Raw genomic sequence first — 17,746 nt, 5'->3', positions numbered from 1 at the left:
ATCATAATTAAAATGCCAAAGGTTAAAAACAAAGAGAACTTTAAAAGCAGCAAGAGAAAAGCAGTTGGTTATCTACAAGGGAGCACCCATAAGACTGGCAACTGATTTCTCAGAAGAAACTATTCAGGACAGAAGGGTTTGGCACAAAATATTCGACATGATGAAAATCCAGGATCTACAACCAAGAATACTTTGTCCAGCAAGGCTATCATTTAGAGTCGAAGGACAGATAAAGAACTTCCCAGACAAAAGTAAGCTAAAGGAATTTATCAACACCAAGACAGTATTACAGGAAATGTTGAAGGGACTTCTTTAAGAAGAAAAAACATGTATCAAAAACATGAATAAAGAATGGTAATAACTACATTCCTATTAACAATTACCTCAAGTGGAAAAGAATGAAGTGTTCCAACCAAAAGAGAGAGAGATTGAATGGATAAGAAAACAAGACCCCTACATATGCTGCCTACAAGAGACTCACTTCAGATTAAAAGACACACACAGACTAAAAGGAAGAGGATGGAAAAGATACTGCCTTGATGGATCTAGAGAGTATTGCACTGAATGAAATGAGTTGGATAGAGAAGACAAATATCACATGATTCATGTACATGTGAATCTAAAGAACAAAATCAACAACAACAAAAATAGAAATAAAGTCCCAGATACAGAGAATATTTTGAGGGCTGCTAGAAGGGAGTGGATTTGGGGGGACAGAAAAAAAAGGCAAAGGGATTAAGAGGTACAAATGGATAGTTGCAGAATAGACATGGAGATATAGAGTATAGCATAGGGAAGATGGTTAATAATGTAATAAATATGTAAGGGGGAAGAAGGGGACTAGATTTAGTGGGGTGATCGCTTTGTGATTTACGTGGATTTCTGATCACTGCTGTACAACTGAAACTGGTATATTATTGTATGCCAACTATAATTGAAAAAACTTATTGAATTGTACAATGTAAATATAAGCAACTAATTGTCTTATGTTTCAGTAAAGCTGGGTAGGGTGGGGGGGAGCAATTAAAGAAATTCTTTTAGGGTAAAAAAAAAAGGAAAATACACGTAAGCACATTGTAATCACCTGTTGAAAACCAAAGATAAAGAGAAATGGGGAGATGTTGGTCAAAGGATACAAACTTTCAGTTATAAGGTAAATAAGTTCTGGGGATCTGATGTACAGCTTGGTGACTATAGTTACAATAGAGTATTATATATGTGAAAGTTGCTAAGAGAATTAGATTTTAAATGTTCTTACCACCAAAAAATATATAACTATGTGAGGTATGAATGTGTTAACTAACATTATCATGGTAATCATTTCACAGTAGAGAAAGAAGTGTATCAAATCATCATGTTGTACACCTTCAATTTACACGTTATATGTCCACTATATAAAAAAAGAGATGTAACTATGAAGATGTTGATATGTTGAAAGTAAAAACAAAAATAGAAAAAGATCATGCCAACAGTAAGCCAGAAAGCTACTATGGCTGTATTAATGTCAGAAAAAGTAGGCTTCAAGGTAAGGAGCTTTACTAGAGATAAAGAAGGACATTTATTATGATAAAAGGGTTAATTCATCAAGATGACATAAAAATTATACATGTGTGTTTAACCTAATAACATAGCTTCCAACATGTCTGAAGCAAAAACTGACAAGATTAAAGGGAAAAACAGACAAATCCCTCTAAGAGTTAGAGATTTGACACCCCTTTCTCAGTATCGATATAGGTTAAAAAGTCAGCAAGGACATATGATCTGAATGATGCCATCAATCACCTTAACCTAACCAATATTTATGGAACACTGTTCTCTAACACCTGCAGAATGTACATTCTTTTCAAGTGCACATAGAGACTAAGATAGTTCAGATGCTGAGCCATAAAACATCTCAATAAATTTAAAATAATTAAAATAATACAAGTTATATGTTTTCTGACCACAGCAGAATTAAACTGGAAATTAATAACAGGAAGATCTCTGAATATTTGGAATATTTGCATAGTAAATAACATATTTCTAAATAAACCAACATTAAAAAAGGAAATCATGTGGGAAATGAGAATATTTTTAGTTTAATTAAAGAAAGCACTGCATCAGAATCTATGAGATGCAGCTAAAGCATTGTTTAGAGGGAAATTTATAACTTTAGATGCTAATATTAGAAAAGAAGAAGGTTTTAAAATATGTTATCTAAATATTCACAGGAAGGAGAAAAATTAAACCTAAAATTGAAGGAGGGAAATATCAAAAAGAATAGAAGAAATCAGTGAAATAGAACACAGACAAACAGTAGACATATTTAATAAAGCCAAAAGTTGGTCCTTGGAAAAGAGCAACAAAATTAATAACCTCCTAGCACTAAGAAAAATAGGAGAGAAAACATGAATTTTCCATATTATTATAGATCATACAGATATTAAAAGGTTAATAAAGGAGTATTTTTAACAACTTTATGCCGGAAAATTTAAGCTTGGATTAAATGGACAAATTTCTTGAAAAATACAATTTTCCAAAACTGAGGGAAAAATAGAAAATATAGATAGCCCTATAGCTGATAAAAATATTGAATTTTTAATTAACAACCTTTTCTTAAAGTTCTCCAGGCCTGTATTATTTCACTGATGATTTCTATCAAATATTTAAGGATAAAATAATACTAGTCTTACAGACTTTCAGAAAATAGGAGGAAGAAACACTTCCTAATTCATTTTATGAGGCTGGTTTAATCCTTATACACAAATTTGACAAGGACATTTAAAGAAAAGACTATGGACTTGTGTCCCTTGGGAAAGTAGGTGTAAAATCTTCAACAAAGTAGTAGCAAATCAAAATGTCCACTATAAAAAGAAAAACATATTTTAAGCAAGTAGGGTTCCAGAATGCAAGGTTGATTTAACATTTGAAAATCAATGTAATTTGCCACATTAACAGAATAAAGGAGAAAAAAACCCACGATTATCTCCGTAGATGTAGAAAAAGCATAACATTCAACACCTATTCACGATTTAAAAAAAAAGAAAGAAAAAGAAATCAAAACAAAACAGTATGTGGAATTGGAGCAAAGTCCTGAACTATGACCTCTGTTGCCGTGGCAGGAATCCCAGTGATCAGAGGTGCTAGCTGCCTAGATGGCCCAGCAGAAGACTCTGTGCAGTCTCGAGGACACAATTAATTGGCCTATGATTACATGCATCTGCTGTTTGTTAGGGAATTAGTATTCCAGCTTATATCAACTTCTAGACATGAGTTAGTTTCTATAGCAATTTTGTACTCCTGTTAAAATATCATCCCTGTTCTCTATTGTCGCAGTCTGTAATACAAATCTCTTGCCTGTTTCTTCTCCCTTTATCTTATCCTAGCTGCTATTTGTAACGTTTCACTCCCAGATACACAGGTTTCCATATAGATATATTATTTCCTTTACATCATACGGTTGCCCCTCTTTTGTCAGAGATCTCTTTTATGTCAAGGGAACCTTTCCACTGTTGAATTTTAAATGTGAACATCCTGATTTAAGATATTAAATCTTCATTGATGCCATCTAAGGAATCCACTGTTTGTTGGGTTTGCTTTGTCTTGGCATAACTCTGAATAGAAAGTACAGGAAGATTCCATATACATTTTTCTGCCAAGTATAGTGGCCTCTGGTTCTATGCATGGCAAGTTTTAATTTTTGGCATTTGTTTGTATAAAGCTGCTGGTTCCTTTTTTCCATGGTACTTGGATGTTGGTGCTCCTTAAAATGATCTAAATCACCCACCCTGAGAATGTAGCTATTTTAAACTCCAATTACAGGTTTTTCTTCCTCATTTTTTTTTTCTTCTGAATCTTTAGTTTTCTGAATTCCTTTCCAGATTTATCTAAAGTACCAGGAATACTTTAAGATAGTCTGAAGAGTAGAAAAATTTCTCATGTCTTTTAAAATCTTCTTTAGCAGAAAAGCTAGCTTGTACTTAAAACAGATAAGGAAAAGAAACAAGATGTCTACCTTGCAGATCTCTGTGCATTTATTAACACTGGGTTAATAAATTTTCTTGGCCTTTCCTGGAAACTGTCCTAAACTCTGCCTGTTTTCACATGTTTATTCTTGTTATCTGCAGCCTCACCCTGAAGTTTCATTTTATGGTTTTATCAGCAGTTCTGCAACTACTATCTTATGTATTATCTGGGCATTTATTACATACACAGCATAGTGGAGCTGTCAGCTTTAATGTGTCACTAAGTTTCTTAGCTTAGACATGTCCAATGCATTTAGTTTTGAGTCAGCAATTCTTAAATTTCCTCCCATAATTGAGATTCATGCATAAAAAATGTGAACCTGAGAGAGTACTTAAGGAACTCTTAGGTTGACCTGTTTGAAAATGTTTCTTTAATGTACACATCCTCAAATTTGGTAGGTTCTGAGACCTTAATCCTGGGACCTCCCTCCACTAGCGCAGCTTTGTTGAAAAGACAAAATCAATATAGAGATTTATAAGCAAATTTTTAAAAAGTAGCTTAAAAGGGAGAAAAACATTAGCTTAATATGGGTGGGTGGATGGGAGGTGAGGGAAGAATCTTTAAGTTAGTTAAAATACTACATCTTAAGAGTCAGTTCTAAAACTTGCTTAGATAAATATATGTATTAGGATGTTTTAGATGAGAGTTGTTCAGTTTAAATCCTGAAAAGTACTGACGGGCCCTTCCACAACTGGCACAAATTCTCATCTATATCCTGTTACATCTGCTGAAGTTGTTGCCTTCCAACTTGGAATGCTCGAATGAAGCAAAATCTAATATAAATTGTAAGACAGTATGTGATAGCAGATTCCTTTGCTACCCTCGTTTCTCTGATCACCTCACATAGGTCAGGACAGGCTTTTCATTTTTTCTTACAGTCCAGCATTCTATAACCTTTTTAACCAAAGTGCAATGTGTGAGTCCGGGCTGCTGCCATCAGAACATGGCAGGTAGGCAGAAAATGCTGTTGAAGGAGGGCAAGTGGGCCCAGGCTGTGCTGCTCAGCCCTATGGGGAGCGCCATGATCAAGAGGGGTTCTACTTTTCCTCTTCATCTGTTGCTAGTTGACTGAGTAATCACCTGGCAATGACTGCTGACCTTCTAAAATGAATTTCAGTGACATAAACCAAAAGAGGAAATGTTGTTTTCCTAGCTTTTCTCATTTCCTTCCTGAAACAGATTGGACTTCATTTTCTGATACCTCTTATCCTTTCACAAAGAGACTGTTCTTTTTAGCCCCGTATTGTCAAGAATAAGAGAACTGTGCAATTGCTTTTGAGCTTAAATATTCTCATTTTTAGGACTTGAAATTTTAAAAATGTGTTCCTATTCCCAAACGGTAATATATTTTCTGGAGAGTTCAGTTCCAGGACATAAGAAAATTTCCAGATGCTCATGAATACATATTTCGCTGAAGGAACCTATACTGGAGAGTCCCCACAAAGAAGAGCCTCTTCCTCAAGCTCTACTCAGGCAGCGATACACCTGCGCTGCTCCAGCACTCCCCCTTTGCAGGAGCGAAGAAGAAAGGAGACACCATAGTCTGCTGCTTTTCAGTCAAGGAAACCCCTTCAGAAATTTTGTTCTGGAAGTCTAGAACTTAGATTTATACTATGAACTCGGCAATATTAGGAAGAAGGTAGAAGACGTCACCATCGCTTTTTGAAAGAATATGGTAGATTTTCAAAACTCTAGCACATTGTATCCTACTTTCCAAGTAGTGAAACATTGCTTAGAATTTCAAAATAAGAATTCAGAGTCTGAGTCCTATGCACCAAATTCATCAAAAGTGGGGCTAATTTGGGAGTGGGTGGGTATGGGGGAACCCAGGCATCAATATATTTCTAAATATTTTTTAAAGCCTTCAAAATTTATATCTCTAGCTGTTATCTCTCATCTGGATTTAGAATGGTAGATTTAGGAAACTAATTTTGTAGTTTCCTATATTCTCTCCATTTTTCCATGCATAGTTTTCATAAATCCTAAAAATCCTTTTGGGGATGTATCCATGAGGGGCCCAGCAGAATGTAGAAGGCACACACAAATTGAGTAATTTGAGGATGTTCTGCTTAGAATGGAATGGGCAGGGGAGCTACCCCAGGCCCAAAAGGGCAGGGAACCAAGTGGTTATCTGACTCGAGAGAAAGCTGTTTTACAGGGGGCCTTTGATGGTAGCTGTGGCCTTTAGTAGAACAACACAGCCACTCACAGTCCAGTGGGGAGGCAGTGAGGGGCATAAATACCCCAGCCTCACTGCCCCTTTACCTTCAGATCTCCTACTGGTGCCACCCACTGGCTGAACCCAACTGGAAGCCAGAGGCAAGGGACCTCCTGGGTGTAGTTCTTGTGGATCAGCCTCATGTAGCACAGAGCAGGGTGAGGAAGGGTGGAGGACAGACCTAGAGAGGACCTGGAAGATACAGCACATGTCCCAGGTTATATTTTCCCAAAAGACTGCATTGGAAATGACTTATTAGACTGTTTACTATCAGTACCTATGAGGTTAAAAATTTATAGTTTGTGATGTCAGAAGATTTTTTAGTAAATTATGTCCAGACTTACAGATGTGTTGCTTATTAAAAATTACTGAAGTTTCTCAGGCCTTTCACATTCTCTTGCATTTTATGACATACATTTAAAAACCCTTTTTATTTGGTAAATATATATAACGTAGAGTCTACCATTTTACCATTTTAAGTGCACAGTTCTGTGGCATTAGGTATGTTCACATTGTTGTACAACCATCACCACCATAGTCACCATAGTCATTGGAACTTCTTTCTCTCTCCAAACTGAAACTGTATCCATTTCTGCCTCCTCCCATCCCCTGGTAACCACCATTCTACTTTTTATTTCTATGAGCTTGACTACTCTTGATACCTCATGTACATGAACTCAAACCGTATTTCTTTTCATGACTTAGCATAATGTCTTCAAGGTTCGCCTATGTGCAGCATGTGTCAGAGTGTCCTGTATGTGTGTATATGCCACATGTTGTTTATCCATTCATCTGTCAATGGACTCTTGGGTTGCATGAAATACATTTTTAAATGTTATTTTTTATTTCTGAATATTAGTACATTTGCTCTCATGGCTTTACCTTTTCCATGCCCAGTCTGGTGTCTCACAAATCTCCAAGATAACATAAGAGCAGGAGCTGTTGGGGCTGAGACGTGAAAGGTGGGTGGCAGGGGAGAGGGGCATCATTTGGAGGGAGCAGAGAGTGAGGAGTTTTAAATATGTGGAAAGACAGGAGAATCCACCGTGGGTGAAAGAAACAGCATATAAACACAGGAGCAAGTTCTAGACAGAAAGTGCTTTACGGGAGCAGAGAGCATTTTGATTGGATAGGACGGCACTGAGGACTACTTAATGAGTAAGTGGCATGAGAGATGGTTAAAAAAAAAAATTGAAGTTTGACCTGAAAAAATGTGCTGTACCAGAGAAGTTTAGAAAAGGTGGATTAAAAAGGATTCTTGGCTAGATTGTTTCAGTCTTTGATATACTGGTATATTTTATGATCCTCCAAGTGGGAAATGTAGTTTTTAGGCTTATATTTTGGAGCACAGGGAGTAGTGTCCTCAGAATGTGTTTTGGGAAATTGATGGGAACCAAGCTAACCTTCCTGGGGACAAGAACTGTAGCTTATCCCCCACATAATATCTTGACTATTCGTTAGGATGTCATGGGAGTAAAGTTGGATTAAGAGGTAGTCCATAGAAGTGAGGTACTAAAAAAATCACTGCAGATTTAAGAATCAGCTTCTACATGTCGGTCTCCCTCCCTCGCCCCTTCCCTCCCCCCTCCTCCCTCCCTTCCTCTCCCCTCTTCTCCCTGATATCTTCTCCTCCTTCCACCCTTCCTCCCTCACATAAGCCTAAGAATCTCCTTCTAAGATTAGTGGTCAGTGGTCAGGTTATCTGCAGGGTTTTGCTTTTTCCCTATGTAGGGTAGATACTCTGAGATAGGAGGCCAGTTGCTTAGGACAATAGAGGAGAGTAAATGCTCCTATCAGCCACCAACAGGATTAGGGAATAAATATTTAAAGAATACTGGGTTAAAGGGTCGTCAAATGATTAGCTGACTCAGTAGAGCCAAATTTTTAGCTTGTATAGCAATTTGACTCCATCTGGCTTGATAAATATTTGTTGAATAGGTGAATGAATAATAGAAAATAGAAAGGCCTTGTAAATTCTTAAGCAACTGAGTAATATGTAAAAATCAACAGTCTAAAAGATTAACCAAGTTCACTGACAGGTTAGTGGGGAGAAAAGAACTATATTTTTGACCAAGAAGAGAGAGAAATGAAACTTCCAAAAAAATCTATAAACAAATAATAAACTCTAGTTAAGGTATATATATACATACACACACATGTGTGTATGTGTATATATATACGTATGTGTATGTATGTGTATGTGTATACATGTGTGTGTTTGTGTGTGTGTATGTGTATGTATGTATTTATATGCCGGAGTACTGAAAGGAAATGTCTGTAGTTTATTTTGAAATGTATCGAAAATAAAATAAAAATAAATATTTGAAATGCACTAGAAAATAACATGGATTGATAAATGGAAAAAGAGGTAGATAAGTGATAAAATAACTACAGGAAGATGCTAGTGGTAGAATATAGGTTGCGGGTATAAAATTCTTTCAACTTCACTGTTTGAAAATTTTCGTAATAAGATATTGGAGGACCAGAGAGGAAAATGGAAGCCTAGAAGATTTTGAATGAGTAATCAGTGAGATATAAGAGAAGCAGTGTCGGTAATAAAAAGAACATGGGCATTGGAATCAAACAGACCTGACCTGAGGTTCCGGCTTCGCTTTTCGCTAGAGAGTTAGGCATGTTGCTCAGTGGTGGTGCTGGGATTTGAACCAGGCACCATGGCACTAGGGCCTGGGTCTCAACCTTGTGGTATAGTGATGATACAAGCTCCTAGCTCACTGTCTGGCATGGGATAGATTCTTGAATGGTAGCTGTTGCCATTAGTGTACCGTCTGTGGGCAGCAGAGGATGAAGTTTGAAATTTTAATGTTTGATCTGGAAGATTCATATGACACTGTTATGCAAGCTGGAAGGTAAACTATTTGCGGAGACTAGAGAGTTTAGTTTTAGATAAGTGCAAATGGAGATTTTGATATGAACGGTTTCATATATTTTCCTTAAGTTCACTACATCATTTGCTCACCAGATATTTGAGAGTGTTGTATGTGTTGAGCACTACTCTAGACCAGTGAACAAAACAGCCCCAAATCTCTCTCCTTATAGAGTTTTACATGTTAAAAGGGTTCAAAGAATTAAGGCTCTTTATATTTCAAATGCAGAATGACTCTCCAAAGGTAAAAGTGTAGGCGTTCACCAGCAAGAGAAGAAGGTGTTGTTTTCACAGCAGACTTTCCCGATGTCCCTGACATCTTGCCATAAAGGCAGTTATTTCCCCTGCTTTCTTTCAAGCCCATCTGTGTTCTGATTTCCTCTGCAGTTCTTTTTACTCCCATCTGGAGTTGGTGGAACAGCTTATATAAGCTGTTTAGGATTGTTTCAAAATATATGTTCAGGCATCTAAAATGGGCCAGATAGGAACAAATATAGTTGCTTTTCATAGTGTATACTATGAGCAGAGAAGACTGAGATGAAATCTATGATATTCCACTCTAAACAGAAGACATTAAGATCTCCTTCCTGGTCTACATGCATGAATCCTGTAATCTAGCCAGGCTCTGACTTCAGCGCCCTTCCAGGGTGTGTATTCCTTGGCGATTACACACTCATTCCAATAGGGTAGGAGGTCAGTCAGTAAAAGTATTTATTGAGCCAGACCCTCCTCTGTTTCTGAGTCATTTTCTGTAGAGCAAAAAGGTTCTCAGGGGGAAGCTTTAACTCTTTCAGATGGCAGGGATTACTTCTCAGTATAACAGGCTAGCTCTCTAAGTCATCCTACAGGGCTTATGTGAATTCTTTACTTGGTACTTTAGATGATGAGATATATATGTAGTCTAATGGAATTGGAGAAAATGTAGTAGAAAGAAAATAATATCCACGTGGGCTTAGTCTTGAGGAGTTCTAATAATGTATAGATGGCAAAGAGGTTTGCAAAATATTATATTTGTTTTAGGAAAAATATATTTATGACACCACCCTTATGTGGAAATCTGACATCTGGCAACTTCAGCCTTTTGGAAGACAGCCAGAAACTGAGAACGGGGCCTCAGAGCACATAAAAAATAACTGTTGAAAAACTCTAGCACTAACACATGTATTTTACCACCACAGAAGACTTTGTAGCCTCTCATTTAGAGCTTGTTTACTTTTTATTTATCTGGGAATTTTTAATATTTTTGGCAGTATATGTGTGGTTTCTCTTCCCTTACAGATTATAAACAATGATCTAGAAAGAGGGTGGAAAGTTGACAGAGGAGACAAACTGATAGCAGAAGGAAGGCCGACATCAAAAGAGAAAGACCTAGAAGTTAAACAGTGCTGGTATTATGTATTATACAACACAGTACAGTCACTATGGTCTTCGTAATGAGCTTACATCCATCAGCCAAAGAGTAAATCGTGTGCAGTGTCTTCTCTTCTGTGGAAGAAGGCAGGGAGGTACATAATGTGTCTGTTTTTAAACATGGTCCAAGTTAACCAAGTTTTGAAGGTTGAAATGGTAAATTCCGTAGTGCTTGTGTACTTGAAGTAGCGCATCCTCTGGTGATACTGTACCAGTGACACAGATTTGAGCTTGTAGCTGATTGTGAAAATGATGATTAGTGGTAACTGCTGCCATTTATGGAGCACCTACCGTACCAGCCCTGTCCCCCGTGCTTTCACAGCATCAGTGTCCTGGATAAGGCTCTGAAGACAGACAGATCTGGCTTCTCAGTTTCATCTCTGACTTCTGCGTGACCTTGGGCAGATTACATCACCTCTCTGAGCCTGTGTCCTCGCCTAAAAAACGAGTACCCATAATATACGATGGGGTTGTTGTGAGGACTCAATGAGGGAATTACATAGTACATGTATGATTATAATTAGGTTATTTTTAATACTTAACGAAAATATGTGGTAGGAGAGGGCAGAGGATGTGGGGAATGTTACCAGCCACTTCTCTCTTCCACTTGTACACCCAAGTCATCTCATTATAGAAAAAAGTTCCCGTAACACAAAGATATACTCCTTTTACTTAACAGTGTAAATCTAATACATAATATTTAACTATGTTGCAAAATATGCAAAATACATATTATGCAAGATTCATTAAAATCTTATTGTCACTCTGCATTAATATACTGAACTATATTTATCATATGCCTAACATGTTTGTCCACATCATTGTTTTCTTAGATTTTAAATTCAACAGAGTTATAATCATCTCTTTTTTTTTTGTAATTAGGCACTTAGTGCCTTTTGAAAGAATTATATTTATATGTGAGATAAAAGTTAGAACCCCCATATCTACCAGCACCAATGAATATTTGATAAATAAAGAAAAGAAAGAAAGAAAGAAAAATAGGTTTGAGGCCCAGATACTCTAGAGGTCTTCAGCTGCTCCTTGTAAAAGACCTAGAGAGAAATGAAGCTACTCAGCTGATTGTTTACAGGTGAGCATATGCTCTGTGTTTTCTCCCTTTCTGTTGCTTAAACACATCTCATTTTTTAATGGATTTTTACTTTTCAGTACATTTGAAATCTCAGCCATTGAGGCATGATCCTACTGCTGTTCTTCATGTCACATTGCATTTTTTTTTTTTTTTTTTTTTTGCGAACACAATCTCAGTAGGTAGGAGCCAGAATGGCCTCTGTCTGAATCCTGGCCCTGTGGCTGTGAACTGTGTGAAGTTGGACAAATCAGGTTTCCCAACTTGCTGAGCCTCCATATCCTAATTTTAAAGATGGTTATGGAGAATCAATGAAATGCCGTATTTAAAATTCCTACTTTTTAAATACCATAAGTCCATAATGACTTTGAGAATCAAATGAAAAGTATATGAGGAAATTATTGTTTTAAATGAAATAAATGAGACAGTACTTTGATTTTTTTTAAAGTATAGAGTATAAACTTCTTATTTGCTTAGTTTTGACTTAATTATAAATATAGCTTAAGCTTTATTTTCGAACAATAGGTCTGTATTACAGTAGCTTAAATATTTATGATTGCCCATTTCTTTTAACCTTTCTTTCCAGATTACCAAACATGGAGCCTGGCTCAGTGGTTCGAGCTATCTTTGACTTCTGCCCTAGCGTATCAGAAGAACTGCCTCTCTTTGTGGGAGATATTATTGAGGTGTTGGCCGTGGTGGATGAATTTTGGCTTCTAGGAAAGAAAGAGGATGTTACAGGTAAGAGCCTCATAATTCATTATGTATAAAACGGACCACAGGCCCTTTCTTCTTTCCACATTAAAAATAAAGCTTAAATGGGAGTCTGAGTCAATAGACTTCAGAATCTGTTTTTGTTTTCTGGAGGTATTTACTGTGGTTTCTACCAGCAAGGAGAGAATGTCTGTTACCATTTCGTCGCTCCTCACTCGTTCTTTCAGAAGGTTGGGATGGTTAGATTCCAGCTGTCCCCAGCCCATTTTTCTGTTCACTGCTTTACTGTCCATTCCCAAGCTGTATTCTTTATATTCAGCACCATTATTTTTCTTATGAAAATACACATTACTCCTCTTTTTAGAACCCCCTGTTGTTTACCATTGCTTTTTGCTAACTTTTATCTCTGATTTATGGAATGTAAGGCGCTCTCTATCATATTTTTTTTTCTGACTGGCTTTTTCTAACTTTTCCACCCTTTTTTTCATTCTTTTCAAGGGAGCATGATGCATCCTGTTCACTTCTTCATATATCCATGGTTGGCTCACGTTTATTAAAGCTGTCCTCTCCCCTAAATGTACCTACCTTCTGTTTTCTATGCACTTGGTTTCTTTTCTTCTATTTCTTTAAATATACTTTAGCACCAATTTCTTTCATTAATTAGCTTAGGGAAGAGTGGAAGTTTGCACTGTGCACCTATGTTAAATTCAGTCCTTAACTTACATATGCTTATGTACGTCTGGGCTGGAGTGTGTACGTCTGGGCTGTACGTCTGGGCTGGAGTGTGTTATACCGTTCTTAGAACAGATTCTATTCACACTTAACCCACATTTGGGAGAGAATTGATTATTTCCTAGTAGAAATGATATCTCAGAAATGATGAGTAGGAGTTAGCAAGGCAAAGAGGATAGGCAGAGAGAATTGCTTGCCCAAAGGCCCTGGAACAAAAGAGAACATGGAGGGACTGAGAAAAAGTTCAATATGGCATGAACTATGAAGGTCGAGCAGGGGGAGATAGTGCTCAGGAGATGAGCAGAAGTTAGATCATGGAGGACAGAGTATGCCATGGTAAGGAGTTATGGAAATAGGAAACCACTAAGTGCTTTAAGATTTGTATCAGATTTTTAGAAAGCTTATGGTTACAGATTGAAGGATGATAGGAAGGGACAAAACTAAAGACAGGGAAGTGGCATAGGAGGTTGTTACAGTAATCCAGGTGAGAGATGCTGATGGCTTGGACCAAAGTAGTGGGTCTGGAGGTAAGTGGACAGATAGAAGACATATTTAGAAGGTGGAATTAATCAAACTTTCTGATCCTTTCCAATGTACTGGCCCTGTCTTTCTACTACTACCTATTAAAACTCTACCTATCTTCAGACTCATACTATCTTTACCATAAAATTAAAAAAAAAATTTCTAACCCATTCTCTACCTTCTCTGAACTTCCATAGCCATTTGTATATCTATATTGTGACGCTGGATTTCAGAATTGAATTATTGGTTATGTCTGAACTAGATTTTGTCTGCACTAGACTTTCAGATCTTTGAGGACCAAGACTGTCTTACTCATTTTTCTCTCTTGCATAGAGTGACACCCAGTACACGCTTATTGGATTGAATTGCATTCTCTGTGTTCTTACTTGGCAAATTTTTAATTCAGAACATATAAACAGGCTCAGGAAAAAAAAGTTTTTTGTTCTGGTACACAGACAGAAAAAGAAATTTCAATATTGGAAATATTTGCTTTTATTTTCAGGACAGTTTCCCAGTAGTTTCGTAGAAATTGTGACCATCCCCAGTCTAAAAGAGGGAGAAAGACTGTTTGTCTGCGTCTGTGAGTTTACATCCCAAGAATTGAACAGTCTTCCTCTCCATCGAGGTAAGTTGGCCGTCTAAGAGTAGACTGTTTAAAATTAGATTGGTGGAGTTGGACCATTTTGACAACTAGATCTTTTTTGGAATTTTTAGAAGTAGCTAACCTCTGGAAAGTCTTCGGCAATACCAAGGTAGTGCTGACAATGACAATACCTTATACTTCAGCAGCATTTTACAATTTCCACAGTGTTTTCTCACCACTATAGTTATAGCATTTGATCCTTAACACAGACCTGGGAGGTAGCAACGTGGGTATTATTAACTGCAGTAATAAATAATGAAAATGAGATTTAAAGAATTGTTACCTGCAGATAAGAAGTTTTGGCCTCAGAATGTGAAGTCACATCACCTGATTATAAATCCAGTATCCTTTTTCCACTGCCTCATGCAGTGGCCACATGTCAGACTACATTTATCTTTTTCTCATAAAAACTGATATTGATTTGCTAACAGTATTACTATTAATGCATGATAGTAGGGCAGAAATTGTGGTACGGAAAGAAACATGTAAAATAGCCCCATTTTACTACTCTACATTAGTTACTGTGATTAAAGTTCCTATCAGAACCAGTTTAAAAGGAAGCGGTTTAAAACAGGTAGTCATAGCCATGTCTCAGTGATATTCCAAGTATTTCTCACTTCTTGCACTCTGATAGACACATGGATTTCTAAAGATGGACTGTAAACCGCTTCAACACGTGTACTTGATTAAGTCCATACATTTCTGCATAAACACAGACACCAGTAGTGTTCCACAAACTTGGCTTATGATCAAGGCAATTTTGCGATGACTCAGAATAGTCATCAAAGTGGTAGATTTTATTGGGTATGTTATTAGTATTGTACTTGCTCTTTTGAGTGTGGCACTGAAGGGATAGGCTTATTTCTTAGAACGTGCACATATGTGTGTGAGAGAGCGAGTGTGAGCATGTGCACGTGTGAGTGTGTATGCAAGGGGAGGGTAGAGGGGGAACCTCACTAACCTCCCTAACCCTTAGTCGGTGAAAAGAAAGGAATATTAGCTTTTGACCTTAACCTCAAAATCAGGTTTGAGAGTTTCTTGCACTTTGACTTTACACCGAGCCTCTAGCTCTGTTCTGTGTACTTCCTTGCTAATCATGTTAGAAAGGCAAATAGAACTAGATCATGATTTTATCAGAGCTCTCCCATTGGAGGGCTGTGTTCCACATCAGGCCGGTCAGAGGGAGTGGAGAAAGGGCTTCCCCCAGAGCTGTGCAGAGGATGTGGATGACATGGGCTGGTCCTTTCCTAGACCTGGTTCCTGGAGCAAATAGTAGGTGTGGGAATATACTAAATGGGAATATGCAGTATGTCTACAACATTGGAGGAATTTGAAGGTGTCGCTTCTGGAAGTAGCTTTTACGTATCATGTAATCAATCACAAGTATTAGGTACTAAAAAGAGAATTTCGTGCCGAATGCCTTTCCTGGGAAGACTAATCTAATGTGTCCTGAATGTGCTTTGCAGTTACCTCAGGAATCCCAGGGCCACTTAAGATTCTCAGGAAGACCGTGGTGTGAATCACCTGTACCAAGGCTGATGGGAGGTCTGGCTGGGTCCTGGAGTCTGTAGATCTTATCTTGACTGGCTTTTAACCAATTAAGCCTAATGAGCTTATAGATGTTAGTGGAGCCCAGAGGAAGAGGGTGCAGCCCAGGGGGGACACAGGAAAAGAGACTAGACAGAGCTGTACTAATCATCAGTGGTTTTATCTTATCCTCTTCCCCAGTAAATGCACTGACTGTTCAGCTCTTCCTTTGTATGCTTTTCATATCTCTTTTGGCTCTGTATCCTCCAGTGTGAGGATGGAGAAGTTAGGCATACCTATGCAATTTGCCTTTTTCTGGGAAGTTGAGTGGGAGACACAAATGACTTTAATTTCTCTTATTTTCTATACATGACAGTCCACAGTAACAGGTATTAATTTTACTAATTGGAAACAACATTATTAAAAAATGAAAGCACTTCGAGTTTATAAGACTCAAGTCTAGGCTTCCTGATTTTCAGGTGTACTGCTTAGAATGGCCCTTCTACTTCTTAGACTGAAAATATCTTTTCCTACTGTATCAGTGACTCCGAGCATGAGTTATATACATTCCTTTTTCCCTGTGCTCTAGTACTGTGAATCCTGCTCTGTAAAACTTTTGTGATTTAATATGTCAGGATGGAATTTGAAAATTTTAAAAGCATGCAAGATCATGTTTGAGATCTGTTTTATTTTACTATGCTAACTTTAATTAATATTTATTTACTTGCCTTTCAGAAATATAGGGATTCATAAGAGAAAAAATGATGTGTTTTTAATTATAAAATTATTTTATAAAATATGTAGACATATGTATTCAGATAAGGCCATATAGCTTAGGGGATAAGGATCCTGATGTCCCTAGATTTAAAGCCAACTCCACAACTTAATAGCTATGACTTTAGGCTTGTTACTTAAGTTCTTTTGGCCTTAGTTTTCTATCTATAAAATGAGGCTAATAATTCCTATCCTGGGGCAGTTGGGAAGATTAGATGAGGTTATACATGTAAAGCAACTGATATAAGGTAAACACTTAATAAAGATTAGCTACTTTTATTATTCTCAACCCGGGATTCCTGGAGTTCATAGATGTGCTTTAGGGGACCTTGGTTCCCAATAATCGTGTGAAGTTTTGTGTGCATGTCCATTTTCCCAAGGAGATTCTAACTGGAATCGGAACCACGAGTGGTTCTTCCAGCAGGTGTCACCCTTCTCCTTCCCCTGAAGCTATCCACCTGCTCTGTACTGTTACCTGTATTTTGAGCTATATTTAAACTCAGCTGTAATGTTATCTCTCAGAAGCATTGTTATCTCTTAGAAGCATCGATGCAGGTGGCCAGGGCCACTGACTGACCTAAAACATAAAAGAGAGGGAAAAAAGAAAAAAGCAAGAGAGAAAGAGAGAGCGAGAACAACAAAATGAGAATATTGACAAGGAAAAGACAGAAAGAGGAGAGAAAAAAGAATTAATAGGAGTGATAATATATCACTAATAATTGCCTACATAACACAGAATACTTATCCCTTGCCTAAAACCACCTGTTTCTAGGCTACCTCTCCAACCACCAAAAAAGACCAATAAAAAATTATATTTATCAGTCAAAGCACTTGTGTCATAAATTTGCAATGTCTTGTGTGAGATATCAGGCTTAAGGTTCCGATATGGCTCATATGGAAACCTAAGTACAATATCTGGTCAGTCTGTGTAAAGCAGACAGTCCTCTGGGCATTAGGGTTCAGTGAGAAACCTAACCCCCACAGTCAGTTATATTCAGATTCTAAGAAGATTTGCATTTATTCTTATCATCTTATTCCTAATGAATTTCTTAGTTAAAGTAAAAAAATCTATCCAGAAGATACAAGCAGTGTGGTGACTGGGAATAATCGTGCATGAGTGAAAGGCTCAGGCTGCCTAGGAGTCATCGCACTTCCTATTTTTCTGTTCTTGAAATCTGGTCACTGTCTTGCAGGAGTTCCCCATGTTGTTGTTTCAGAAGTCTGGAAATG

The 17,746-nt window shown here is 37.4% G+C and overlaps 1 protein-coding gene across 3 annotated transcripts in view; it reads left to right on the top strand.

Moving 5' to 3' along the window:
- The window catches only part of LOC107499760 (dynamin binding protein), a 91,302-nt gene that overhangs the window by 16,777 nt on the left and 56,779 nt on the right, over nucleotides 1-17,746 (top strand). For 2 of the 3 annotated variants that reach the window (XM_016124243.2, XM_016124241.2), the window contains exons 2-3: nucleotides 12,191-12,345; nucleotides 14,075-14,197. In XM_016124243.2, the coding sequence (XP_015979729.2) occupies nucleotides 12,201-12,345; nucleotides 14,075-14,197 (268 nt within the window). In that variant the 5' untranslated portion in view covers nucleotides 12,191-12,200. Of the gene's footprint in view, nucleotides 1-8,441; nucleotides 10,613-12,190; nucleotides 12,346-14,074; nucleotides 14,198-17,746 lie in introns of those variants that run through there. The other variant, XM_016124242.2, reaches the window with a different exon arrangement.

The sequence above is a fragment of the Rousettus aegyptiacus genome, unplaced genomic scaffold (assembly GCF_014176215.1).
Source record: "Rousettus aegyptiacus isolate mRouAeg1 unplaced genomic scaffold, mRouAeg1.p scaffold_m13_p_6, whole genome shotgun sequence".
Classification (NCBI taxonomy): Eukaryota; Metazoa; Chordata; class Mammalia; order Chiroptera; family Pteropodidae; genus Rousettus; species Rousettus aegyptiacus.
The sequence above is the reverse complement of the archived record's forward strand: the minus strand, read 5'-3'. Positions and strand labels throughout refer to the sequence as shown.